General features: G+C 44.8%; 1 protein-coding gene across 5 annotated transcripts in view; it reads right to left on the bottom strand.

Annotated features, from left to right (window-relative positions):
• Window positions 1–24,774, bottom strand: part of KATNIP (katanin interacting protein) — a 30,080-nt gene extending 5,306 nt beyond the window's left edge. For 3 of the 5 annotated variants that reach the window (XM_007433859.3, XM_025170274.2, XM_025170275.2), the window contains exons 1-13: window positions 24,469–24,774; window positions 24,203–24,375; window positions 22,550–22,644; window positions 20,322–20,456; window positions 17,127–17,355; window positions 16,220–16,345; window positions 15,047–15,249; window positions 12,663–12,875; window positions 11,094–11,234; window positions 8,456–9,248; window positions 6,209–6,943; window positions 4,233–4,441; window positions 3,697–3,775 (exon numbers count right to left, since the gene is read on the bottom strand). In XM_007433859.3, the coding sequence (XP_007433921.2) occupies window positions 3,697–3,775; window positions 4,233–4,441; window positions 6,209–6,943; window positions 8,456–9,248; window positions 11,094–11,234; window positions 12,663–12,875; window positions 15,047–15,249; window positions 16,220–16,345; window positions 17,127–17,355; window positions 20,322–20,456; window positions 22,550–22,644; window positions 24,203–24,375; window positions 24,469–24,530 (3,193 nt within the window). In that variant the 5' untranslated portion in view covers window positions 24,531–24,774. Of the gene's footprint in view, window positions 1–3,696; window positions 3,776–4,232; window positions 4,442–6,208; window positions 6,944–8,455; window positions 9,249–11,093; window positions 11,235–12,662; window positions 12,876–15,046; window positions 15,250–16,219; window positions 16,346–17,126; window positions 17,356–20,321; window positions 20,457–22,549; window positions 22,645–24,202; window positions 24,376–24,468 lie in introns of those variants that run through there. The other 2 variants (XM_025170277.2, XM_025170278.2) reach the window with 2 other exon arrangements.

The following is a 24,774-nucleotide window of genomic DNA, read 5'->3' as shown; positions in this document are numbered from 1 at the left end:
TAAGCTACCTAGAGTCTATGGGAGTGGGCAGCTATAATAAATTAATAATAATCAGGAGGAATCCAGTGCCACAGAAAAGTAGGGCTGAGCTACCAGAGGCATATATTTGTATGCTATGTTTTATTATTAAAAATCTCAGAACAGTTTACAATTAGCAAAAAAATTCAAAATAGAAAAGTATAAACATTTTCAGTAATCCAGCATTCATTCAGAGAAGGCCTGGAGAGGAGGGTCTCTAACAGATTGTGCTAAAAGCGTCACAGATTTCAGGGGAAAGAGCATTCCAGGGTGCTGAGGTCACCCCAGGCCCTGGTGGCGTGTAACTTGAGGCTCTGCAGTTCTTGGCACGTAACAACAGGACCTCCACATTGTCCCCCACATTACAAGGCAGGACTGGATTCTCAGGCCTGGCTCAGTCGTGAATGGACAACAGGATACTTCACTCAGCAACAAAATATAGATGTTCATATTTTTTGTCTGCTGTTTATTTATTGCCTGTAATTGTTTTACTATTTTTGTGGGCTAAGCTACAATTGAAAGGGATTGAAGCAAAATAAAAGTCACATACAGTGGGGCAAAAAAGTATTTAGTCAGCCACCAATTGTGCAAGTTCTCCCACTTAAAAAGATGAGAGAGGCCTGTAATTTTCATCATAGGTATACCTCAACTATGAGAGACAAAATGGGGGGAAAAATCCAGAAAATCACATTGTCTGATTTTTAAAGAATTTATTTGCAAATCATGGTGGAAAATAAGTATTTGGTCACCTACGAACAAGCAAGATGTCTGGCTCTCACAGACCTGTAACTACTTCTTTAAGAGGCTCCTCTGTCCTCCACTCGTTACCTGTAGTAATGGCACCTGTTTGACCTTGTTATCAGTATAAAAGACACCTGTCCACAACCTCAAACAGTCACACTCCTAACTCCACTATGGCCAAGACCAAAGAGCTGTTGAAGGACACCAGAAACAAAATTGTAGACCTGCACCAGGCTGGGAAGACTGAATCTGCAATAGGCAAGCAGCTTGGTGTGAAGAAATCAACTGTGGGAGCAATAATTAGAAAATGGAAGACTTACAAGACCACTGATAATCTCCCTTGATCTGGGGCTCCACGCAAGATCTCACCCTGTGGGGTCAAAATGATCACAAGAACGGTGAGCAAAAATCCCAGAATCACACGGGGGGACCTAGTGAATGACCTGCAGAGAGCTGGGACCAAAGTAACAAAGGCTACCATCAGTAACACACTATGCCGCCAGGGACTCAAATCCTGCAGTGCCAGACGTGTCCCCCTGCTTAAGCCAGTACATGTCTGGGCCTGTCTGAAGTTTGCTAGAGAGCATTTGGATGATCCAGAAGAGGAGTGGGAGAATGTCATATGGTCAGATGAAACCAAAGTAGAACGTTTTGGTCTAAACTTGTCGTGTTTGGAGGAGAGAGAACGCTGAGTTGCATCCAAAGAACACCATACCTACTGTGAAGCATGGGGGGTGGAAACATCATGCTTTGGGGCTGTTTTTCTGCAAAGGGACCAGGACGACTGATCCGTGTAAAGGAAAGAATGAATGGGGCCATGTATCATGAGATTTTGAGTGAACACCTCCTTCCATCAGCAAGGGCATTGAAGATGAAACGTGGCTGGGTCTTTCAACATGACAATGATCCCAAACACACTGCCCGGGCAACGGAGTGGCTTCGTAAGAAGCATTTCAAGGTCCTGGAGTGGCCTAGCCAGTCTCCAGATCTCAACCCTCATGGAAAACCTTTGGAGGGAGTTGAAAGTCCATGTTGCCCAGCGACAGCCCCAAAACATCACTGTTCTAGAGGAGATCTGCATGGAGGAATGGGCCAAAATACCAGCAACAGTGTGTGAAAACCTTGTGAAGACTTACAGAAAACGTTTGACCTCTGTCATTGCCAACAAAGGATATATAACCAAGTATTGAGATGAACTTTTGATATTGACCAAATACTTATTTTCCACCATGATTTGCAAATAAATTCTTTAAAAATCAGACAATGTGATTTTCTGGATTTTCCCCCCCATTTTGTCTCTCATAGTTGAGGTATACCTATGATGAAAATTACAGGCCTCTCTCATCTTTTTAAGTGGGAGAACTTGCACAATTGGTGGCTGACTAAATACTTTTTTGCCCCACTGCAATAAATACCATAAAACATCTTAGACGTTTTCCATATTTTAAGTAGCTTCATGATTCAAGTTGTGCATCAGTTGTGCCTATTTCTGGATCGGGAGGCTCTGCTCATGGTCACGCATGCCCTGGTCGCCTGCCGGGTGGACTACTGTAATACACTCCTCATAGGCCTGTCCTTGAAGAGTATCCAGAAGCTTCAGTTGGTGCAAAATGCAGCAGCACAGGCAGTTATATGTGCCCCTAGAACAGCACATGTTAAGCCTCTGCTTTGTGAGCTGCATTGGCTGCCAGTTTGCTTCCAGGTCCAATTCAAGGTGCTGGTCTTGACCTTTAAAGCCCTTCAGGGCATGGGACCGGATTACCTGAGGGACCGCCTCTCCGATTACTTCTGCCCGTCCCATCAGGTCCAGCAGAGAAGGCCTGCTCTGGGTCCCGTCTGCTGAGGAACTACGTTTGGCAGGATCCAGGAGATGGGCCTGTTCTGCCATGGTGCCTGCCCTGTGGAACATCATCCCACTTGAGGTGAGACTGGCCCCCTCTGACGTCCTTCCGGAAGTCCCTTAAAACCTGGTTAGGTCAACAGGCTTGAGGTATTGCGGAAATTGGGATTTAGTGAGGTGGCTACATTGAGTGTAACATCTATGCTCTTCCTATCCTTTTTAGTGTTTTTATAATAATAACATGTTTTAATTTTAGACTATTTTTGTAATTATTGTTTTTATGGTTTTATTGTACGTTGCCCAGAGTTATGTTTCTGTGAGATGGGTGGCATATAAATATAATCAATCAATCAATCAATCATCCAGTGAACTTCAGTTACTGAGTAGATGAAGAATCTAATAAACAAGTACACATATACAAATCCAAATGCAAAACTAAGAGTGTGACCAACAGGCAAATGAAGAAAATAGTTATCTGCTCCTTAGGTGATACTGAAATTATTCAATAGCAACAAATGTGGATTAAGAGAGAGATTTCAACACACAAACTTTGGAGATAATACACTGTGTAAGCTAATACAGCTGTGGCAGATGAGGGCAGCTGTTCTACCCTGGCGCTGCGCGTGTTCTTTTTCCACTTTGATCCTGGACTTCAAGGAGTTCACTTATCACCCTGCCCTAAGAGGTGCTCTCTAGCTGAGGCTTGAAGAGGCAGCCAAGCTCTCTCGCAAATGCAAGGAATTCCTTCCTGTAGCCAAGCAAAATGCCACTGTGAGAACAGCTGGATGGCTACTTGAGGAAGCTCACAAGAAGAAGGGGAAAGAAATAGTCTGGATCTCTCTTCAGTATAGTGGCTCTGAGCTTGTATAAGTAACTATCATAACTATTGATCAATGACTCTCCTTCCATTAAAGTATTGAATTTTTCCTTAAAAGGGTCCCTAATCTAGTGGCAATTGCTTCTTGTGGAAAGTCATCCTAGAAATCAACTGCACATTGAGTGAAGAACCCATTGCCTGAAATCTCTTCCACACAAGCCCACTGCAAGCAGTGCGCACTCCTTCAGAAGACAATGCAGATGGGAAAAGAGAGACGTACATTTTCCAGAGTAGACTCCACGTTCTTTGCTTGTCATGATCTCGGAGATGGAATCTGACACAGCAATTTGCTTCTGGCTCTAAAAAAGTTTGGACAATCAAGAGGCAAGTCAGAACAAAAATAAACTACTTTCTCCTACAGCATTCTGAGAAATAAAAATGCCTTAAAAATAGGCACCTGTGCATAAAGGATGCCCTACCTGGTCCACCTTTTTAAGAGCCCAGCATGCCATAAAATAGTTGTAACATTCTCCCACCATCACTCTTACTGCCTGTCCCTTCTCCTGGTAGACTGAAGTATGGTCAATTTTTTTTTCATCAGTATCAAAGTCCTTTAAAATTTAAGCAGGTTGAATAATACAAACACCTCAAGCAGCCAATTCCAGAAAAGTGTTTCAACTAAACACCAGAGAAGGATGTTTTCAAAGCCCTCTTAAAGCAGCTGCAGATTTGCCCTTATTTTAATTCCCAGCTCTGTATAGAGGAGAGGGCTATGGAGAGACAGAGAAAACCCATTTTCACAGCTGGCACTCTAACCTGCTTGTCTTCTGTCCTGGAACCAGCTTGAGTGAAAGGTCTCTCATCCCCTTCTCCATCAGCAGTTCTTGGCCTCTTTAGCTCTTCCTCATACCTCAGGTTGCACCTGCTTTCGATTTCCCCCTCACAGGACTCATCATAACAGTAAATGGCCTCCAGAATGTCCTCATCAGTCGTGAACAGGATGGTGTCTCCAAATTGCTCTGGAGCTGAAACATTGTCACCTTTTATTGACAAGACTAACACATCCTCCCTCCCCCTCCCCTTCTTGGAAGTAAATATGAAGACCCTTGCAAGGAAGGATTCCTGTAGTCACTACTGAGACTGAGAGTTTGAGGCCCTGAAATGTCCCCTCTTCCTTTCCACCCTTATTTAGCAATGATGATGACAACGATGATGACGATGGTTGGTTGCATAGTCAGCCAGACGTTTAGATTGGATTTGGCATTTTTATTCACCTACTGAATCCTTCCCAAAGACCTGGGATAGGCAGGTGTTGTTTGATGGTAATAATAATAATAAACACAAGAAGCCTTAAGAACAATGCATATAAAGCCAAAATTGAGAAGACAGCAACAGACAGCAAATGCCGTCTCTGCAAAGAAGCTGAAGAAACAGTGGACCACCTAGTCAGCTGCTGCAAGAAGATCCCACAGACCGGCTACAAACAACGGCATGACAAAGTAGCCACAATGGTCCATTGGAAGATCTGCTAGAAATACCACTTGCCTGCAAGCACAAAACAGACAAAGTAATAGAAAATGAAGGAGCTAAAGTGCTCTGGGACTTTAGAATTCAAACAGGCAAGCACCTGCCACACAACACCCTGGACTTAACAGTTGTTGATAAGAAAGACAAAAAAGTCTGGATAGTGGACACTGCAATACCGGGAGACAGCAGAATAGAAGAGAAAGAACTGGAGAAAATCACAAAATATCAAGACCTGCAAATAGAATGACTGTGGCAAAAGAAAGCAAAGATAGTACCAATAGTAATAGCACCTTGGGTGCAATCCCAAAACATCTGGAGCACCACTTGAACACCATCGGCATTGACAGAATCACCATCAATCAGTTGCAAAAGGTAGCTTTACTTGGAACAGCTTATATCCTGTAATGATACCTTTGACACCATCAAACAAGACCTGCCTACCCCAGGCCCTTGGGAAGGACTTGATAGGTGGATAAAAATACCAAATCCAGTCTAAACATCTGGCTGACTGTGCGACCAACCATAATAATATTATTATTACTGAAACTTGTATGCTGCCTGACTCTCAACAACTCTGGGTGGCTCACAACAATGGTGTAAGATTGCCACTATGGTGGCAAGATACAAGTCCAAGACGTGATCAAGTCTCTGTGAGGTCAAGCCTGTGAGAGATGCCACCAGGGAGGCTAAGGAAGGGACAAGAAGAGAACCATTAAAAACAAAACAGTCACAAAGGAAAACAATTTTAAATCCGTACTAAGGCATTGCCTTGATCCAGCTAACTGACGTTGGAAGCCTTTGTGTCTCTAATAAAGAAAGGGGCATAAGGGAAAAAATTAGGATGTCTATCTAGGTTAGAGTCCTAGATGGCCTTCTGCAGAGAAGCAAGGTCCTACCAGGCCCAGGACTGGTGTATGCTTTGGCTGGATTCTACCAGCTTGTCACAGCTTCGCTTTGACTGGATTTCCCCTCTTATATCTGGCCCTGTCAGATGGCACTAGCTTCCTGTATGAGTTATCTCACCACAGAGCATCCAAGATTCTTACACCAGGTTACCTTGAATACAAAAGCTGGAATAGCAAACAATATCAGAATGGTCCAGTAAGGCTGTTCTCCCAGCTTACTATTGGCTTTAATGAAAAGTCTACTTACCATCTACAATTAACAGAGAAGAGAATGAGGGCTGGCCAGCTGGATGACCAGGGCCAGGATTTACCAGCCATTGAAAAGGCAAGATTAAAAACAGAGAAGATCTACCCCCCTACCTCCAGCAAGTGTCCCTGAAGCCTTGGCAATTTCTCCTTGGAAAATGCAGCGTTCATCCAGGAGAATGGAGATGTCTTTCACTCCCCGAAAGGAATGGATGCGAGACTTGTTGTAATTCCAGATGCGAATCATGGCTACCTCACATGGCTTTGCAAAGTGCAGGCAAACACAGTGGGACTTTCCTGGAGTGAAGGGAGCTAGCCAGAGGTGCATGTCATCCTGTGTCCGGTTCACTCCATCCAGCAGATTAGTTACAATCCGGGGATCTCTGCCATATGCAGGCAAGATGTTGATATCGGGTGGGTTGGCTGTGATTTTTACGATCTGGATGGGTTCACCTTTCGAGCTAAAGAGTTCGAGTCCATTCAGACCAACGTAGTGTCTGTCTCCCCAGGTTGACCTGATATCAATTTTTAAGTGCTGACCATAAGGCAAGACAGGGATTTTAAAATCGCTCTCATCCTCCAAGTCTAGGCAGTTGTTGCCCTTCTTCTGTGTTGGCAGCCCCTGTGTACTGTCCTTTATCCTGAGCTTCTGATCTTCTTGCCGGCTAATTTTCTGTTGGAGAAACTCATCAAAAATGTCACCCTGGAAATCCATATTGGAGATTCGACCACGATGTGAACGATTGAATTTCAACAACGAATTCCACGATTCCTGCAGCATGTACTCCTGAGAAGTGCCCCACTTGGCCCTTGAGGGCCTTGTACTACCCTTGGCAGGGAGAGGCTCCTCTGAAATGGAGAAATTAGTATCACAGGATGAAGAGAGAAAGGAGGCATCTTTTTAAAGAAAATGTGTAAGTAAAATGAGAGCAGCAAGTAACCAGTAACACTTTCTGAATTCTTCAGCATAATACAATATTAAAAGAACCCCAGAAGAACAGGGGAAGGTCTGATTCTAAGGATTCAGGAAAACTGGCCAAGACCTCACTCTTGCGTTATATTCAGGTGAGACAGGTTGAGGGAACAGCACAGTGACTCCATGCTCTACTATAGTCAACCCTCTATAGAAAAGTCTTTCCAAAGCTTTTGAAAACCAACTCTGCCCACGTTTGGGATCTGGAGTAAACAAACTACAGTGGCAAAATTCAAGAAAATCAGCAACTACATTTTTAACAACCAAGGAGTTAAAAGTTAGTATATGACTGCCCAGGCAAAACCTCACCTGCCACACTACACGTTTGACCAACTGCTTCATTGAGAGACACAAGTTTTAAAAAAAGACAGAAAATCCAGTCATAACAGTTTAACATGCCTCACTGGCTGAAGAAGGACAGGTATCCTCCATGCAGTATAACAAGACTTGCTAGAAAAATATCTCCTGGCAAGCTCCCCATTTCCATCATTGAGAAGATTTTCTCCACGAATGGAGATCAGTAGATCTTTATGTCCCCAGCAGACACATGGAAGGCTTTCTATAGTAGGAGCCTCCAGTGTGGAGAATTTATAACAGCAGTCATACTGTCTGTAAGCCTGACAGCCACGCTATGTGTTAGGCAGATACTGAGGATATCACTCCAAAAGTGGGTGAGCCCAAGCTTCCTTTTAGGAGATTTAGGAATTCCAAGGAATGAAATGGATTTCTTAAGAATTTGCAAGCCTTGAAGCACCTATGTTGTCCTTTAACCTCCCCCAAACCCTCCACATGCAAAAAATATGTAGGTAGAAAATTCTGCAGGTCACAAAAGTGATGCTTTTTGCATCCTTGCTCTAAAGAGGGCTGGTGTGTTATAGGAACTGTCTGAATTGTCCTTCATTGCGTGATCCAACAGTAAGCGAACTGTGAAGGAAGAGGGAAAGAAGCAGAATGCCATTTTTCACTTGTGGGAAACAGTTAAATGCTGTCTAAAACGTAGCAGTTTTGATGTGGCAAGCTTAGCCTCTCCTCCCCCGCCCCCACCATACTTGCTGCTGACAAAACCAATGCTAATCTTCTTGCAAGGCCCAGCGATCACAGAACATTTCTGGTGCCTTCTCAGCCATATGAGCTGTAGAGAGATGAGTGATGAGGGATGTTTTCATTTTCCAGTGATTTAAGCCAAGACTGATGGAACAGGGAGGGAAGCATAGAGCTACGTATATAAACAATCATGTGCTCTTGTGTTCTAAAACCCTATACTACAGGTAGCCACTAAGGATTAAAAAATAGTCCAGTCCTGGTCTAAGTGGACAGAAAACCTATTCTGCTCAAAGTGTAGGTGATTGGACAATTCCTGGAAGATCTGAGAGGTCATCAGCTCTTACCTTTGTCAAGCATGGCTTCCTCTCTACATAAGATGTGGTTGAATTCTTCCTTCTCTTTCTCTCTAAGATCTTGAACAGGGGGAAGCAGCTCAGATGTACTACTGTTTTTGTAAAGCAGTGGTTTCAAAAAGTCCAAATCAGGGATGGGCTCCTGAGTCTCCTCTGAGGGTCTCTCACCTGCATCTGGGGCCTCATTGTTGGATTGCTTTTGCTCAGTTGGACAGAGATGAGGACTCCTATCAGTTGTTTTTAGGCAGCCCCTCTTAATGCTCTCTGAAGGCAGCTGAACCTGTAGCCCCAAAGGGGGCAGTTTTTGCTTTTCAGAGCTAACTTGTATCTCCCCTTTTGCCTCAGGAGAGGACAGAATACTAGGGGAAGTGAAGCTGGGTGACTGAGAACGTTCTTCCATTTTCTCACTCAGCGAACTGTCCTCCTCAGGGGAGATATACTTTGTGGTCTCCAGTGAGACAAGGCTGCTGATGTTTGCCCTGGCATTTAGGTTTGATTGGAGACAATTTTCCCATTTGTCAGGATCACTGGTTCTCTCCGTTTCTTCAAGGCAGTTTTCTTTCATGGAAAGCTTCCAGTTGTCAAGCTCCTCACTCAAATCTGCAGGAGCCCAACCTTTTTCTGCCCTTCCCTTTGGAGGAAGGGGAATGTTTGTTGGGAGATCAATGGAGATGCAGCTGCTGCCATCAGAATCATGAGCTAAGCAGCCCTTCTGCAGCTCCCCAGCAAATATTAAACACCCATCAACATATACAATGATACTTCTTGCTCCGATGTTCAGATCCTGATGAGACACAGAAAGATGTTTTGATGGCCAAGCAAAAGCAAACCTTCCCGAAACCTCCCAAATTGTAACGCACAGAGAAGCATACTAACTTGGTAGAAAACTGGAGAGGCCCCTGCTGATATCTGAGGAATCAAATGTACAATATGCTGAGGAACTGGGTTAAAAAATGGGCAGGCAAGTGCTCACCTGGCTCTGAGTTTGGTGCTGCATACTGGAAGACCTAGCAGCGTGGGTGTGTGCCATTTACAACCTTTCCCTAGTGTGGTAACCTTACCAAAAGTTGCTCCTCCAAGTTCCTTGCTCAGAAGAGGATGCCAGAAAGTAAAATGGTGACCCCACCCACTTCTGGCTCTGCTCCTGGCTAACACTGGCACGTAATGAGGCCCCCCAACAGATTACTCTGAGCAGGAATAAGATGGTTTATTTTGGGTTTGCACTGTAAGAATAAGCCTCAACCTGGCTAGCACAGCCGCCTCTCCTAATGTGACCTAATGGGGAATCCATTTTGGGTTCATGGCATCCTAAACTCTGCTTAGTCTTAGCTTCATATATTGTGGAGGAGAGCTGGATTTTTTTCAACAAACCATTTCATTCTGGGCTGAAGAACTGACCACCCTCCCTTACTTTTCTGTGTTCCATTGCCATTCCCTTGAGTCTTCCACTCACTGCCCAAGATCTGTCTGAAGTTAGGCTCCCTCCTCCATACATGTGGAGAGGTCACTCATCAGCCCCAAAGATGCAAGACTGTGCTCCCGAAGTCAGAGTGCTTCTGATTACAGTAAAACAAAATGCCATTTGCAAACATGACAACTCCATGGGTTTCACATTTGGTGCAACAGCCTTTTCTGCTGGAGCCCCCGCCCTTTGGAATATCTAGCCCCCGGAGGTGAGATTGGCCCCTTCACTCCTGGCTTTCCAGAGAGATCTAAAGACCTGGCTCTGCCACTTGGCCTGGGGTGGGGAGGGAAGTCACCAATTGTGGGGATGGCTAGCCTCTTAGAGGCCTGTCGTCTGCAGCTCTGGTAACCATCAGCCTCTTGGACCTTTTCTTATTTGGTAATGTTTTGTATGGTTTTATGTTTTATATATTTATTGTTTTAATGGATTTTGTGAGCCGCCCAGAGTCCCCCATTAGGGGGAGATGGGCAGAGATAAATTTAATAAACAAACAAACAAACAAGAACACCTCTTTCTAGGAGTGCATTTGAGAACAAGTCAAAAAGGATCGGGATTTGCTTCTCCCTAATCCAGCTTGGAAAATCCTCTTTCCCTCAATACCTTGTACAGTAAACAAAGCAGGCTCTCTACACAGACAATGTCAGAATCAGGGAAGCAGTACAATCTTTGGGGGGATCTGGCTTTTGTTCATAAAATATGGGCCAACCCAGCTCCACACACAGGCTCAGCGTCTTATCAATGTCAGCAAAGCAGCGCATGGGCCAGCTGGAATTCCAAAACTGGAGGGGAAGCCTTCCAAAAGCGAACTCAGTGGCCACAGGATGCAGGCTGGCACGAGGCTTCCTAAATGATAGCTGCACGTGAACAGACCACCCCATACAAAAACACATCATTCCCATTTAGCAGCAGCAGCAGCAGCAGCAGCAGCAGCAGCAGCAGCAGCAATGTAACGTTTCAACCTTTGATCTTGTTTCCAATATAGAATCAGAATCACTTCAACCTACTGTTAGAATTAATCCAAATAAAAGAAAGCAGTTCCCTCAGTCATGGCTGCTTTGCCCCCTCCATTCTCCTTCCCCTATTCTAGACACTGGAACACCAGTTAGCTCCTACTAAGCATGGAAAGGCAAAGCTCAGATGCCCAAGATCAGAGCAGTCACTTACACCATTAACAGTAGAGTTGTAATTCCAGATCCTGATTCTGGATAGGCCAAAGTCTCCTGACAGGCTGGCATTTCGGACAATGAAGTACAGCTGCACCGGAGGATGGAAGAGGCATGACCAGGGGAGAAGGTCTTTGGGGACCTACAACACAAGGAAGCTGATGGTTGGCCTGTCACCCTGGAGACAAAGAGCAACATTGACTCTGGGGGCACTGAAAGATGGCTGAGAGAGGAAAGGCAACACACTCCTGAGGACATGTAGATTTGCTGTGTCTCTGAGCAAGCAGAGAATCTGACTGAAAGTGTGATGGCTGTTCCACAGCTGACCTGTTCAGCCTAAGCCGCTTTTGTGCTTGTAAGAATGGCAGCAGGATACCAGTGCCGGGATTAGGGGGGAGGCGGGATTTCTGATCACCTCCTTTCTCCTATGAAGGAGTCAGTTGGCCTACAAAAAGTTCCTAAGTTTACTGCAGTAGAACATGACAATTCAAACTTTGATCATACTTTTTTCAGAATTCCAGGACTTTAAGCGAGAAGATCATATTGTTTGTGGATGCTTACAGCCTCACTTGCTTCAGCCTCTATTTATCTGCCATTCTCATGTTCATTATTAAAACTGCCTGCTGAGTCCATACTTGCCCATCCCTGTGTAGTTCACAGGTCCTGGAACCTGGCTGAGATATTTCATTCTCTGCAACAGGTAGCGAAGCCAGGAGCTTTGATTCCAAAGCAACCACAGCAGCCCTGAGTCATTACCTGAGCAGAAGAAACAGAAACCTACATCCCACCAAGGGCCAAAGGAACCAGAGAGGTGGGAGGCTGTATAAGAATCCAGGAACAGATCCAACTTGTGTGCCAGCTGCATCCATTCCTGGACAGGGAGACCTTCCTTATAGTCACTTGTGCCTTGCTCGCTTTGTGTGAGGACTACTGCAATGCGCTCTACCCTTGAAGACCACTTGGAAGCTGCAGTTGATCTGGAATGTGGTAGAGTCTCTTTATGCCCATGTTACCCCTCTGCTCCTTGAGCCACATTGGTTACCAATAGGCTTCTGGTGCAATTCAAGGTTGCTGGTTATCACTTATAAAGCCCCACACAGTTTCTGCCTGTATTGTACGTTCAGACAGCATTGGTACACTCCAGGTCCTATCAGTTAAGCAGTGCCACCTAGCAGGACCCAGGAAGCGTGCCTTCTCTCTCGTAGCACCTGCTTTCTGGAACAGCATTTTCCCAGAGATTTGAACTGCCCATATCCTGCCTGCCTGCCTTAGAGGAGCCTTGAAAGCCTGGCTCTTCCCCCAGGTCTTGTGCCAGGGCAGTTCAGGTCCCTTTAGGTTGGGTGCTGTGCAGGAAAGAGAATTTTTATTGCTCCCTCTGGGCAACTATCACCTTCCTTGATATTGTGATGTTTCTTCCTTTTTTAATTTGTAAGCCATCCAGTCATTCTGGAGCCCCAGAAATGTTTTAGAAATAAACAACCCTGGGGACACCCTCTTCAGAAACCTGTGTGCAAAAATGTGCCTGCTGGTCCTTGAATGGCCAGTTGAAAATCAACAATGGGAGGCTTACATTTGCGCTTCGGTTAACCAAGCGGCCCAGCTCTCCAGGTGGATCCGCATGCCGGATGTCTACATCATGAGGCGACACAAACACTCTCTGAAAGTTCAAATCAAAGAACTCCACTTCTGTCAGACCCACACGGGCTGCATCTCCCCAGTTGGAGAGGATCTCTATAGTAATATAGATGGCATCCCGGACCTCCTCCTGCAATTCCACATGGTCCTGAAAAGAAAAACTCAGGACATCACTATGGACACTGATCTCAAACAGACCTGAATGTGGCAGGCATGAAAGTACCAAAGGGACCAGGAGCGACCCAGACGGATCTTGCCTTGTGTCATATAAGGGATGGGCCCATGACTCAAGCAAGCCTTCCTCTTCAGTCCAACATCATGCATGGAGCATAAGTATTCTGATCCCACATTTCTGCTTTCATAGTCTACTCATGACATGCTGAAATACCCTTTTTCCTGAGGAAAGCTGTTTGGGATTCCTGCCCTCTTTAGGACCATCCAACACATTCTGATTGTTACTAAATAACGTAATAGGGATGAAGATGAGGAACACTGCATTTGAAAGTTGTGACTTCAGTGCTCTTAAGCGTCTTGTTTCCTACCAGAACAGGAAACTCTAGCTGTCCAAGCCCAAAGCTGCAGGGCCACAGCAGACAGACTGATTCTCGATCTTTTGCAGAGCTTTCACAAGTTTCTTCTGTTGCCTAAACAGGAAGTGAAACGCTAAAGAGATCACAGGCAAAAAAGCAGCAAAGTCAGCACTTATTTCTTTTAACTGGAAGGGCCATTGCTTTGAACCTGTTCAGACACTCGGAAGCTCCCAAGACAAGGACTTTTAGCGAGGATGGAGGATGAGGTAGCAGAGCTGACAGCTGTGAACAATCCATCCCCGCTTTTCTTAATGCCAAGACATTAAGCAGGACCATCAGCAACTTAAAGGAGAGAATATGACTCCATCAGTTTTATTGATGAGGAATATTGGTGCAAGATTGCAAAATACTGAATGCTATAAACCAAGAACTAGCAAGCTGAGATGCTATTCCTTGTGTTGCTCAGAGCACAAGGTTCACACTTCCCTATGAAAACACTGGCACTTTGTCTCAAAATTTTATAAAGAACCTTGCTCAGTCTCCAAATTCCCTTTTTTGCCATCCCACATCCCAACCTACGGCCTCCACAGACACCCTTTCCGGGTGAAGATACTTGCACCTACGTTGCCTTCTGGATACTCCAGTAATCAGATGCAGTGAAGAGAGCAAGATTAGCATGGGAATCCATTTGACATTTCCATGCAGAGATAAAACAGCATTGCCTCAGAAGTGCCCCTTCACCTTGCACCTGAGAATGGATTCAAAAGATTCAAAGCTGCCACTTGTTTCCCAGAAGTCCAATCTGTCCCAGGACTGTGGAGACAACTCTGTCCTCCTGCTGCTTTTGGGGAAGGTCTGCTGTTGCAGAACCAGATGCTAGCAGCGACTGCACAGAAGGGAAAGAAAGGACATGCTCACAGGAGAGCTTCACTCTCCAGAGAATGCTGGGGGCCAGTCTTGAACTGAGAGCTTAGGCTATCCACAGAACTTTCACGCCCTACAGAGACTATTATATACTTCAGTTCAAGCAGTCAATGTCCCTCACCAAGGAGTGTTGGCAGAGAACATTCTACTTGTTCCCCCTTGCATAGAAACCCTCTTTGGATTGACATTCAGCAGCTAGATGATTCTGGACACGGATTCTACAGTTATCAGCATGGGCAAATTTTAAAAGACTGATAGGATTCTGCCATGGCCACATGAGAACTGGCTGCTTGTACACATGGGACCTTTCTTTTCAGGAATGGAAAAGGTTCAGTCTCACCTCCAGGCAAGCATGAAGAGCTTCTCTTCTTTGAAAGTTACTACACTACTCTCTTCCTGTCACCAACAGCTTCTAAAAAATGTGACTGAAGTAAAACCATTAAAAGTGAACAAATGAGTGAATGGGTATTCTGTCATCTCTTTTAAGAGAGATTTCTGTGCTTTCAGCCCTTACAGATCAAGTATCCACTGAGCAAATGTTAAATGACAGACTACAAAGAGGAGACAGGAGAATTGTTCCTTAAGAAAATTAGCCTCTATTTCATCGTCAGCAAGAAAAAAATTCTAGGAAGTCAAGGAAAAGAAAGCCTTTACTTAATATTGGACAGAGCACATGGTCCATTCCAAGGCAAAGGTTTGCAAAGCAACATTTTGGAAGAACATCCCGGGTTTCTCAGATCCCTCTGTGCCGCGGCTAAATTACCGGTTTCCATGGCAGTGGCCAGACCCAGTGGGGAAGGCAACGGCCCCAGCCACTGGAGAGCCATGGCTCTCTTTGAAAAAGACATTCCCCCATGCTACTGACCTCGGCAAAGTGTGCTTGCTTCAGCTCAGCACCTGTGAAGCCAGCAGAAACCTCCAGCTGCCTACAGAGCAGCTCCTTTTGTAGTGTCTCATTTTCTGCTTCCATAGCTTTGAGGACAACAGAAGCAGCATATGCTGGATCCTTCTTCTCACACACATTTTTTCGAATAGCTGAGAGTGGTCTTTCTGATCGGCTTATTGGTCCTGACATCCAAAAGAAGCAGAAAATACTTTTTGACCACTTAGTCAGAGGGAAGCAAGTTGGGCCTGAAACATCCCCACACTAAGGTTATAAAGGCTCCTGAGTCACAGGAGAGCAAACAAGAGAGTGTAACAAGAGCAAAACTCAGTGGCACCTTCTCCTGCATTCTGCGTAAGGCAGAATGCAAACTGTTTGTCTTCTCCAAGGATGTCGGAAAGATAATACAGCCTCACCAAGTGAAAGACTGTGGGGTGTGCAGACCCCAAGAAGCCTCCTGTGTTCCTCCCACAAAATTGGTCAAGCAAGACCTGATGATTCCAGGCAGCAATATTTCAAGAGCAGCAGAAGAATTAAGATGGAGAACGTAAGGATTCAACGGGCCGTAGCTGGGCAAATGTAGGTAGGTCAGGTAGGGGAACAGCTTTATTAAAGGAGCCTTTAAGGGGGTATGAAAAGCAGAATGAATAGAATCAGGAAATATTTCAGTGATGTTAAGTTTATGCTGAACCATGCTTGTGCACCAAGAAAAATGAGGAGAGTGAAAGGCAAGGGAATAGAAGAAACAGTAGAGATCAAAATGCCAATTAACAGGAAGAAAATTGAGTAAAATGGCACATTTGGATGGCCAAAGGCAGCTTTTCAAACTAATGTTCCCAAACACAGCTGCCACCCTAAGGGCCTCACATCTACGTCTAAGGAAACTGGCCATCTTAATTCAGAGAGTCACACTGGGTACAATCATCTCTTTCTTTCACTTCTTTCTGGGAGAGAGTTTGCTGCCTAACTAATAAGGTCTCCAGGGGCTACCAGCATCAGAGAACTAATATGAGTGTCAACAAACAGCATTCTGAGCATGGCCCTGTTGACAGAAGGAAAAAATGGGCATGTTTCTGCTGTCCCCTTTCACCTCTGCAGCTTCTGTTCTCCTGTCAAGCTCTTAAAGGAGCCACTTAGAAACAACATCTCTCTTACTGGAGGGGGCTCCTTCCTGTTCCTCCAGGCACAGGGGTGCAGCCACTGGGCTCGTGGGTTTGATGGGAATGTAGGTTTCAGCAGTGCCCTTCCTTTTTGCAGAGAGACTTTGCTCCTTCTTAACTCCTGCAGAAAGAACAGACACCAGGATCAGCTGCAGTGATCGATAAGGAACTTATTCTGGAGTGACAAACATCAAGCATAGGATTCCCAAGGCATCTTTTAGACCAGTGTTTCTCAACCTTGGCAACTTGAAGATGTGTGGACTTCAACTCCCAGAATTCCCCAGCTAGCCATGCTGGCTGGGGAATTCTGGGAGTTGAAGTCCACACATCTTCAAGTTGCCAAGGTTGAGAAACACAGTTTTAGACCATCCACATACCTGAATCCAACTGAGGATTTGACACATTATCTCTTGAAGGCCAACTTAAATTATACCATGCTGCCCTAAACCAGCATATGACAATTACATTCAAACACAAAGCAAAAAGATAAGGAAAGTGCCAAAATTATTTCAGTTTTTCTAAAGTGATTAGAAGCTCAAAGGCAATCTGCATTCTTTTTTTACTAGGCACATAAAGAATCCTTTCTTTTGAGGACTGCTTCAGGGCCAAACCAACCAATGCATCCTTTGATTCTGAAGATAAAGAGTGTTAGCACAACTCTGGATTTACCTCTTTTTTAAAAAAAATGCTTTTTATTGAAAATGTTAATAACAATAGTAAAAGACAATGCAAACTAAACTCAGAAAGAAAAAGAATAGAGAGAGAGTAAAAAGGGCAAAGGGAAAAAAAGAAGAGGAAGAAATAAGAAAAGGAGAAAAGAAATGTTTAAAGAAGCAACTTCCAATCTTCATCACAAGTACAAACAAACTTAGCAATTCTTCACCCCCTGTAAGTGGGCTTACCTGGGCAGTTTGACTTGAATTCCAACACAAGAGGATCAGCAGCAAGACCAGGGCCTGCTCCAGGCAAAGGGGAGAGAGCAACTTTGGCAGGGAGTGGCTCAGTGCCCCCTCCCAGACATTCAGCTGAGGCTTCGATGGGCACATCCTCCTCGATTGGGTCAGAGTCCTCCAAACATTCCCCTTCCACCTTGTTTTGAGTCATGGTAAACTCCAAGCTTTGCTGGAGTTCCTGGCACAGAGAGAAGGAGCTCAGATATCTCATAATGGCTTGGCAGATTTTAGCCCCAACATCTCCAGATATGACTGGAGGAAAATTTGGAGGGTTGCTGCCAATTAGTGCAGAAAATATTGACGTAAATAACTCAAAATTATTTCATCTTAATTTCTTTAAACAGGATTTCTTCTCCTTTGAAGAAAACATTTGTTTAGAAACCAAGAGACTGTGAGTTCTAGTCCTGCCTTAGGCATGAAGGCCGGCTGGGTGACTTCAGGCTGGTCACTCTCTTTCAGCCCAACTCACCTCACAGGGTTGTTTTTGTGGGGAAAATAGGAGGAGGAAGGAATACTAGGTATGTATGCTCCCTTGAGTTATTTATAAAAATAATAAAGGTGGGATTAAAAAAAATCTTAAAAAATAGTCTGGATTTAAATATAAATGGGTGACATTTGCATTCATAATTACTTCAAATTATCACCAACTACCAAATGAACTGAGAAAAAAGCCCACAGTTATCAAATAGTTTGGTTGCAATCTCATATATACTTTTTTTTTTTAAATGCATGCTTAAGTTGTATGATAAAAGAACAGCAGAAAATGACTTGGCAGAAAGATATTCTCCCTCCACCTTCCTCCTCTGGTTGACTCTAGACACATCTATGAAAAGCTGCTGTCCACAGAGAGTCAAGCTTTGCATTCACTCCTTTCTCAGGGTTGGGGTTGCTGCCTGTTCAGCATCCATCAAGAGAAACTACAGAGCCTTTGGGCCTCTTCGCATCACCTGTGCTAAGAAATCCTCCCTTTTGATCCTTGTTGCTCATGCTTAGCCCCAATTCTGGACCAAAGAAGAAAAAGTCACTGAAAACAGCATTTGGGGGAGCCCTGAGGCTGTGAAACAGAACTCACCATTTTTTTTCTATTTCAAAACCATGATCAGTTGTTGAGTATCCTGCTCTAAACACTGCCTGTTCCTCTGCAAGCACATTGTTATCCCAGTCCCCTAATTGATTAGCTAGATGTTTTGCATAAATTTTGGCTGTGATGTTAATCAGGCTCTGGGTAGCTATGATTGCCTTTTTTGTATGTTGGGATCACTATGCTTGTATTCCAGCCCTGGGGAAGTTAGCCAGTGGAATTAATGTTATTAAACAGTTTAACCAAAATAGGCTTCCACCAAATGATATTAGCTAATAATAAATCACCAGGGATATAGTCTTCTTCTGGGGCTTTGCCTCATGGCAAAGCCAGGATTTCCTTTAGAGTGACAGGGGGTCAGGCTGGAATGTCACTGAAATTTAGATTAATTGGAGAATTAACAGGAATAGAGTAGGAGTCAAACAAATTAGTATAATGGTTCTCCCATTTCTCTTTGGACACTCTAGCCTCTAGGGTGTTCTTATTTTTGCCCAAATTGGCATTTACCACTTTACAGAATAATGCTGTGTCTTTAGAGGAGTGAGTGCCAAAGAGTTGTTAGATATGCTTCCTTGTGCTTTAGGAGAAGTTTATATTCTCTTTTCTTCCTAAGCGTGAAAACTGAGAGACTTTTATTACAGGTCTCCTGGTGCCAGAAAAGGATGCCAAAACACATAGAATCAGGCATCTGCTTCAGCCCTTTGCCTAGATAACAGTTCTTGCCTATTTCTGTCATCTTCCTTACTCTCTGCACCAGCACAAAACTAGTGAGAAAAAAATGGATGTATCCTCAGGAGAAAGGATGGGATGCTGCCAAAAGCATCAGGGAAACAATCCACATGATGAACTGAGGGTCCCTAGACTCTCTGGAGGGAAGGCAAGAAAATGGGCCCACCTCCTTGGCCTTCTTCATGGACACTGTGTGCAGCATGCAGCATCGAGTCAAACCAGCTGATGCTTCAGAGGGAGCAACAAAAGACTCCACAGAAATACACGGGGAAGTGGGGAGGGAAAGGGTTTCAATACGATTTCTATACTATTGGCAAGCTTAAGAATCAAAGAAAGGGAAATCAATGGATAGGGTGGGTGGACAAGATCAAGGGAGTAGAGCTACACATTATCACCAGTGACAGGTCAAGATGGAAGACCTTTGTCCATGCGATCCCCAGAAGTTGGGCTCAACTTAATGGCACCTAACTACTGTAACTAGTGAAAGTTAAGATTACTTAGCCGAAAACAGAGTGATGAGATTTAAGTTCCCTTATTGTTTAATCCCTGGATGATGCTATAATCAAAGTCCAAAAGTCAACCAACATGACTCCAAGCATTGTAAGAGCATGGATTATTACAGCACAAGAAACAGCTGCTTCACTGCACAACATGTCCTCCACAGAGCAGAAGTCCTGCTGCAGAAAAATTTCCCCACCTGGTTCCCAGACACACTTCAGACCTCTTCTCAAGCTAGTCCTCAGTTAGACTGAGAGATCTTTTTTGTTGCTCCTTTCTGCACATTTTCAAACCTAAATAACTGAGGACTGGAGAAACTCCCCTATGAAGAAACACTGTACTCTTGGGGGTCTCTGGTTTAGGAAAGAAAGGAGAATCAGCTGGGCAGGGGAAAATGATGCAAAATCTGTATGATGAGGACCGTTGAAAAGAGGTGGTTTTCTCTTCTTGGAACATTAGAACCCAAAGATGCCCTGCATGGGTAAGATATGAAAGATGTGGCAGTGGCTGCCAGCTTGAACAGAACAGGGAGGCTGCTGAAGGCTGTTATCCATGATGGCTAGCTAAACCCTCCCAGATGAGAACCAGGCTGCATCTGGATGCCAACTGTTGGGCTGGAGAGCCAGATGCTGGAGAAAATATACCTTTGGTCTGATTTGCAAGATTCCCTTGATATCCTTCTGCAATATCTTTATGACATGGCCTTTGGAAGCAATGAGAAGCAAGTTTATTTTTCCCCTTTCGAGAAGGAAGGGAAGAATTGGTTTCCAAATGCCTATGCTTGTGATTCATCTTTAATAATATGATGCATTTGATCAGACAGCAGATCTATTTACCTGGGAAGTACCATTCTCTTCACAGTCAGTTGTCTGGAGATCTAAACTTTCATCAGATTCAAAATCCTCAGAATACTCAGAAGGGGGGGCAATGTAGAGCCTAGATCCAGTTTCTGTCTTGATCTGCACAGCTTTCTGGAAGATTAAGAAAAATCAGAGTGGGAATATAAATATTACTCCCTTGAGGAATTGCTTTTAGAACTAAAGAACCTGCTGTAGCCATCACACAAGCCAGGATCAGAGCTGATCCAGACTGACTCTGCAACTGCCCTCGTTTTTGTTTTGGGATCACCTTTATCTCTCCCAACAGACATTTATTCTCAGTGCTTCTCTCTTTTATGTCTTTGTCTGTGATTGGATATTTATCCCTGTGGGTCTTACAATGCCCTATTAACAAACTGAAGACTGTTGTATGCTTGACACATCACTTCATTTATTTACATTTGTTGTATGCTGCTGTAATCCGAAAAGATTCCTGGCAGTTTACAACATCAAAATCCTAATATCCATAAAACAAATACATCAAACTGAACCATTCACCCACCCTGGCACCCATGGTGCAAGGAACAGTTATTACAGATGAAAAGCTCTGTGAAATAGCTCTGTCTTAGCTGCCTTCCTGAATACCAAGAGAAGGCACCATCTGAACTGTCAAGTCAACCTGTTCTAGAGGGATAGATTGGCAACAGAAAAACAGTCTCTTGGCCTGCCAACCTAGACCTCACTATGGATGGGGGGTATCCTCAAGATCCCTGCTTAAGATGAGTGGACCCGACAGGTCAGATCTGCTTGAAAGACACGATTCTGAAGATATCTGGGAACCAGGTTGTAAAAGTAACACTTTGAATTATACTCAGAAACTACTGGGAGCCAATGCATGCCCGCAGACTAGTGTTAGATGGCTCTGATGGCCATTACCCCACGTAGGCAAGGTGCTACATTTTGGACCAACAGCAGCTTCAAGAGCAGCCCCACATACAGCACATTGAGTAGTCTAAGCACAATGCAATGAGGGATTGAGTCACAGTTCTAAGGGCTTCCTGATTCAAGAAGCACTGCAACTGGGGCAGCAGCTGAAGCAGGACAAAGGCCCGCTTGGCCACATCCTCCACCTGTTGCTCAAGCAGCAACTGTGGATGCAGGAGGATGCTCTAGTTACAGTCCTGCTTCTTTGGGGGGAGCAGTATCACTCTGTTCAGGGTTAAAACCAGAGCTGACAAAGCAGCCAGATGGTTTTCAGACAAATAGTTGCTCTTTCTTGTCCTTCCCATCTAGCCCCTCATAGCCCCCAGGTAGTAAGTAGGTCAGGACTTCCATTGCATCTCCAGTTCAGCCCAGGTTAGCAATGTATATCTGAGTATTATCAGAGTATTGATGATACCTCAGCCTGCATTGATGAATGACCATTCTCAGCAACTTCGTGAATACTACGTCCAACCAACCCTCAGAAGCAGCCCAGGAGACCATGACTAATGGTATCAAAGGCCACTGAGAGGTCTAAGAGAAGAGACACACTTATAAATGTATGTTTATATATAAAATTTAACATGCAAAGCCAGTGGGCTTTTACACACTACAATGTCAGGTTCTAATTGAAAAGAACAAGCTTTAAAATTTCCCCAACCCAAGAAACTCACTGGGGGAATGAAGCCCAATAGCCTTACCGACCTCAAACAGCTGTTCTTACACTGAAAACATAGTGCCTATAGATAAATGCTGCTTCAAAAGAGAGGTCAGATTCAGGTACAACCCATAACTTAGTCAATGTACATAATAAGCCTAATGACACATGATATTCACACCCCATTAACGGACATGCTCTAGAGCATACAACAGCCTCATGTCTGTTTTAATGCATTGCCTAAACATTCCTCAAAACCCCTCTGCAGTATCTGGTAGCACTGTGCATCACTTGGTGATTAAATTAAGACTCTGTCCCCACTGCTCACTGATATACACTAAAGCATTAAAATGCAGCTCAGCTAGTACTTGAGACTGATTACTGAACTCAGCTGATGACAGGGAACAGAGCGTTATCCCTCTCTCAGTAGAAAGGGATGGAACCTTGTAATAACACGGCTACAGGGAGCACCCTCTATGATCAGAAGTTGGCTTTCCAATCCCGCTCTCCAGGCCTTATCCAGCTTTGTTTAAAGTTTGTTTAAAAAGTACTGGAAACCAATACTACTACAATGCACAAAAGACACACTCCCTCCTCTTTTTCATACCTGGAGCCATTCCCGGCGTTGGATTTTACTGGGTGCACTTTGGGTGCTCCTTTCTTGCTGCTCTCCTTGTTTTAACAGGTCTCTGGTACTCACATCTGGAAGGAAGCAGGGGGTAGTCAGAGCAGTATGAGGAGAAGAGGTCAAAGTCTAGACACTCTGCATAGCAAACTGAATTTGTTTATTAGCATGATTTGTATGCTGCCCCAATCACAGACTCTGGTTGATAAACATCCACTTTGGGGCAAGCTTCTGTATGCTATCAAATGTGTCAACCGGAATGCTACATATTATTCCAGGTGCAAACATACCATAATTTGTATAAAGGCATTACATTTCCTTACACAGAATGTTTTTTCACGGCTGCCGCATACTGACTCAATTTCTTCATTAAGCTCTCCACTATTTATTAGAACCCCCAGGGTTTTTTTTCTGTGAAATGACAGCTGCTTAACCTCCAGCAGTCTCTGTGTTGGACCTTTTGCTCCAATATGCAGCCTTATTTAAACGTTGTGCCCCTTGACTGACCATTCACCCCATTTAAAGAGAGCTTCTGGAGCTACTCAGTCACCTTGAATTGTTTAAAATCATTTATAATCTGCATAGCTCACTGCTTATCCCAAAGTCAAGATAACATATGTGGAATAGGCTCGGCCCTGATGCTCTGCCAGGATGGGCATTAATCCTTTGAACTTCAGCATAGACATTTTGGGTTGTATGCTGTGTATGCTGTGCTATGTTACCAGCCCCCTGATTACAGTACATATAATAGCTAAATGACAGCAATTATTCTGCTGGTTCTTCCTCCTATCTCCTAAGCCCTCTTCCAAGACAGGAGACCTGTGGTAGCTGTCACAGAGGAAAAAAGGCACAACCTTGGTCAATGGCCTGACAGTATATGCCAACTTTCACAATTCACACAGATGATACTACTACCAGGAACCCCATGTGACTGAAAATGGAAACTAAAACAAGCCGAGTAAAGTCTGCGGGACTTACTGCAAGTGAAAGAGGAGGAAAAATTCACCTAAATGGGGACACTTATCAATTCTTGGCTTATTTCAGGTCTTGCATAAATAATAAACCCATCTGTCCTCTGTACTCGGTAAAATAAAACAAATATAGTTCCAACATTTTCAAATATTTTTCTCCAAGCCTCTGTTTCTGATTAAGATACGCTGCAATCCTGTGATTATATGTGTTCTGTTGGTCAGGTACCTCTGTCCTTTCTGAACTTCCTTTTCCTTTAGCCTCTGTGTGCAGTTCCTCGATCTAAACAAGAGTGGTTGTATACTGTATATCCTACACAGAGGATTTATATACTTCAATCTCAGGATGAGACTTCATGCATTTCAAGGAAACTATCTCAAAACTATTTGTTGTTTTTGTAGACGAATGCAATGCCTGTTCAGGAAATTACCCAAAGCACAGCCATGTAAAGCAGATTCCCATTTGCTTGGTTAATATTTTTTAAAGATCATTGTCTCAAATTCCTTATTTATTAAACTTCAGCTTTTCACGTTAAAATAATTCCAGAACAGACGCAGCTCAACCGCACACGAGGCCAGTCTGCTGGGTGAGCTTGTCGCCCTTGCCGATGAGAAGCACCGGGGCAAAGTGACTCCTCTCGAGGGCAGCGGCGGGGAAGGGACTCACGGTTCGCCCTGGCGGTTCGCGCGCCGCTCCCGAGAAGGGCCGGAGGGCTGACCTTGCGGCCGCGGCAGTGGCTCGCTTCCGAGTGGGCGCCGTTCACGTACAGAGTAAAGCCCTCTTCCAGCTGCTTCAGCCTGATCTGTATGGGATCCTTCCTTGCGAGCGCCTTCAGGATCCTGGAACCGAAAACACGTCCCTTTTCCTTCCTGGCTGGCTGGCGGGCGGTGCTTCCCCCTCCGGCCACCGGGCCCTCCCGGCAGGCGGCCTACCTGTTTCTCTGCTGCAGCAGCACCAAGTGCTCGTCGTGCTTCTCATCGAAGTCGGTCACCATGTCCTTCGGTTACGCGCGCCCGCCTCCCTCGGGGCCTCCCTCCCGCGGCCCTCCGACGAGGCAGGCGGCGGGGCGCCTGGGCCTCCGCGAGAACTGCTGGCCGCCGGCGCCGCCGCTCCCTCCACGCCCCCAACCGGGCCTCTGGGGCCCAGCCAGGCGCGGCGAAGTGCCTCCACGCCAGGCCCGCCGCCGCCGCGCCGCCGCCGCCTGTTGGGCCGTTGCCGTGGTTACCGCGGCGGCTCGG

This window comes from Python bivittatus, unplaced genomic scaffold (assembly GCF_059951505.1).
Source record: "Python bivittatus isolate LINGU-HERP-01145 unplaced genomic scaffold, Pbiv_v1 ctg000560_np1212, whole genome shotgun sequence".
NCBI classification, from domain to species: domain Eukaryota; kingdom Metazoa; phylum Chordata; class Lepidosauria; order Squamata; family Pythonidae; genus Python; species Python bivittatus.
The sequence above is the reverse complement of the archived record's forward strand: the minus strand, read 5'-3'. Positions and strand labels throughout refer to the sequence as shown.